At 42.2% G+C, this 2,761-nt stretch overlaps 1 protein-coding gene across 1 annotated transcript; it reads right to left on the bottom strand.

The window, feature by feature from the left end:
- Nucleotides 1-157: 157 nt before the first annotated feature.
- On the bottom strand, nucleotides 158-2,295 carry LOC116380131 (coagulation factor XIII A chain-like; the record flags this gene model as incomplete). Its single annotated transcript, XM_031842093.1, has 4 exons — nucleotides 158-332; nucleotides 538-645; nucleotides 1,169-1,287; nucleotides 2,047-2,295. Coding segments are annotated over 4 exons (651 nt in total), but the record flags the coding sequence as incomplete, so codon positions are not given.
- Nucleotides 2,296-2,761: the final 466 nt, after the last annotated feature.

The raw sequence follows: 2,761 nt of genomic DNA, 5'->3' as shown, positions 1-2,761 counted from the left end.
CTTTGTAGTTGATTTGTGTCTCTTTGTAGATGTTTTTTGCGTCTCTTGGTGGTTGCAAAAACCACTTCTGTGCACGGTAAGTCCGTTTCATCAGCCTGTCTGAGTTCAAAGTTTTATAAGAGTGTTGACATGACACCAGCATTTTAAAAGTACTTACAGGTGTTGAAGACTCCGGCGAACACCCAGCACTGTGCGAAGGAGACGGAGGTTCCGGTGTTGGCGTACTGCAACAGGATCTGGATGCTGCCCGTCCAAGATGTCGGGGACCGGCCCATCGAGTAGTTATTGCTCCAGTTCCCAACTAACACTCCTTTATCGTCCTGAGCGTTAACCTGAGCGAAGAGGCAGGTAAAGGTCAGTGAGACTGAGACTGTAATGTTACACTACTCACCAGAAAAAGACAACTTTTAGATTTTGGAAACGTACTTATGTTGGCATAGTAAGAAGATGTGGGTGTACTAGCGTGATAGAATAAGCTTTAATCTTTAAGAAGTACAGCTGTGACAGCAGGAATGGAGAGTTGAGTGGACGTCTCACCATGGCCGATCCCTTCCTGACAACCTTGATGATGTTGCCTCGATCGTAGATCGGCATCTGGGACTGATCCAAGATGTAAATGCAGGCGTCCAAAACGCCGCGCTCAAACTGCAGGCAGACAACACGTAGACCTGAGTTTACTTTATTTATTTTGACCAATTTAAACAATAAAAAATAAACAAACTTAACAGAGATAAATAAATATCACAGAGCAGGAAGAGGCAAAAAGCCAACTGGGCTCATTTGAAGCCTCCACCTAAAAAATATTAGAATGTCACAATATCACAGAGAACATAAAATGAATATGCATAAGATATGACTACGTAAAATATTGTGGATAAGATGTTTTTACAAGATATGAACTATGGTAACAATATGAATACATTACAAACAACAAAAGAAAAAGAAAATGTATAAATATATATATAAATATAAATATAATATAACAGCTAAAACAAGAAAGACATGAACAATAATACATAAAAAAAGCAATTACAAAACAACATTAGATTTTCTTTTAAGCACCTTTTGAAACATTGTATCGACCTTAAGCGCATCCTCTGTGATTTGTTATGACGTATGTGTGTGTGTGTGTGTGTGTGTGTGTGTGTGTGTGTGTGTGTGTATATACTTGTCCATAAATCCAACTGCGGTTAACCACAGAGTTGAAGGTGCCCTGATGGATCACACCGTAGTCGTTCAGGACGTACTCCCTCCGCTCGGCCTCGTTACCCAGATACACAGTGTCCTCTGCATAGAGAGACAGTATTAAATACTCAATACTGTCTGAAAACTTCTCATTAAAAAGAAAATGATGCAGACTTTATGTAACTTTTACTATTTTCCTTTTGACAGCATGCCACTAAACCTCTTTACTTAAACTCATTAAAACCACTTTAAAATGAAAGAAACTCCATTAACACAAGTTCTTCAAACCAATGAAACCTATTAACAATTAAACAAATTAAACTTATTCAATTCAATGACACTATGGACTAAAACTTCTGATATTACTCATCTCTTTAAATCTACCTTTAACCTGTGAAGTTAGTCATGTATGTTTTGTGTTGTTGCTAACTGTTAAGTCATCTATCTTGTTTCTATTGTCAATGCTTCTATTGTTTCTGTTTTTACCAAGTAAAGTGTCCTTTGAGCACCTTTTAAAGCGCTATACAAATACAATATGTTATTATTATTATGATATAAAGATGTGGAATCCATCTATCCATCCATCCATCTATCCATCCATCCATCTATCCATCCATCCATCCATCCACCCATCCATCTATCCATCCATCCATCTATCCATCCATCCACCCATCCATCTATCCATCCACCCATCCATCTATCCATCCACCCATCTATCTATCCATCCACCCATCCATCTATCCATCCATCCATCCATCTATCCATCCATCCATCCATCCACCCATCCATCTATCCATCCACCCATCCAAAGATGTGGATGTGACAGGATCCTCCACTAGGAGGCGCTGCAGGAGTTCTTACGAGGACACCAGGCGTTGAACAGCAGGTACAGGTCCGTGTCGGGGTTCCTCCTGGTTCTCTGCATGCCGCGACCCGCCACGATGGCAACGTACGTACGGAACCGACCCACGATGGCCGTGGCCGTCGGCATGATGCCCAGCCTCACAGACGTACCCCGTCGCTCCAAAATCTGACCCGACCACGGACCTCCTCTACGGGGGCCGAAGGTAACCGCCACCAGGGAGCCCTTACTGGCTGTGGGGTTAGAACCTGGGGGGGGGGGGGAGGAAGAGGAGGAGGAGGGTTAGTGAAGGTGAGAGGATAGGAGGCAAGAAGAGGAGAGGAGACGAGAGGAGAGTAGATGAGAGGAGGAGGAGGATTAGTGATGAAGAGAGGAGAGGAGGCAAGAAGTGGAGAGGAGATGAGTAGAAGGAGGAGACAAGATTGAAAACACGGAGATGAAAAGAAAGAGGAGAGGAGACAAGAAGAGGAAATACCCGGCATGTTGTATACTACTAAGCCTGACTATGAGCTACTACAGGAACATTTTATTTTATGAACAAAATGAAGTTCTGAAATGTAACGGTTATAATGGATGTTTCTTCAATTTGAAATATTTCGTATTTGAGATCATTGGATTGAGCTGTAAACAGACTGTCAGACAGCAGCTGTGTGTGTGTCTGTGTGTCTGTGTGTGTGTGTGTGTGTGTGTGTGTGTGTGTGTGTGTGTGTGTGT

The sequence above is a fragment of the Anarrhichthys ocellatus genome, unplaced genomic scaffold (genome assembly GCF_004355925.1).
Source record: "Anarrhichthys ocellatus isolate YVR2014 unplaced genomic scaffold, GSC_Weel_1.0 scaffold6197, whole genome shotgun sequence".
Classification (NCBI taxonomy): Eukaryota; Metazoa; Chordata; class Actinopteri; order Perciformes; family Anarhichadidae; genus Anarrhichthys; species Anarrhichthys ocellatus.
The sequence above is the reverse complement of the archived record's forward strand: the minus strand, read 5'-3'. Positions and strand labels throughout refer to the sequence as shown.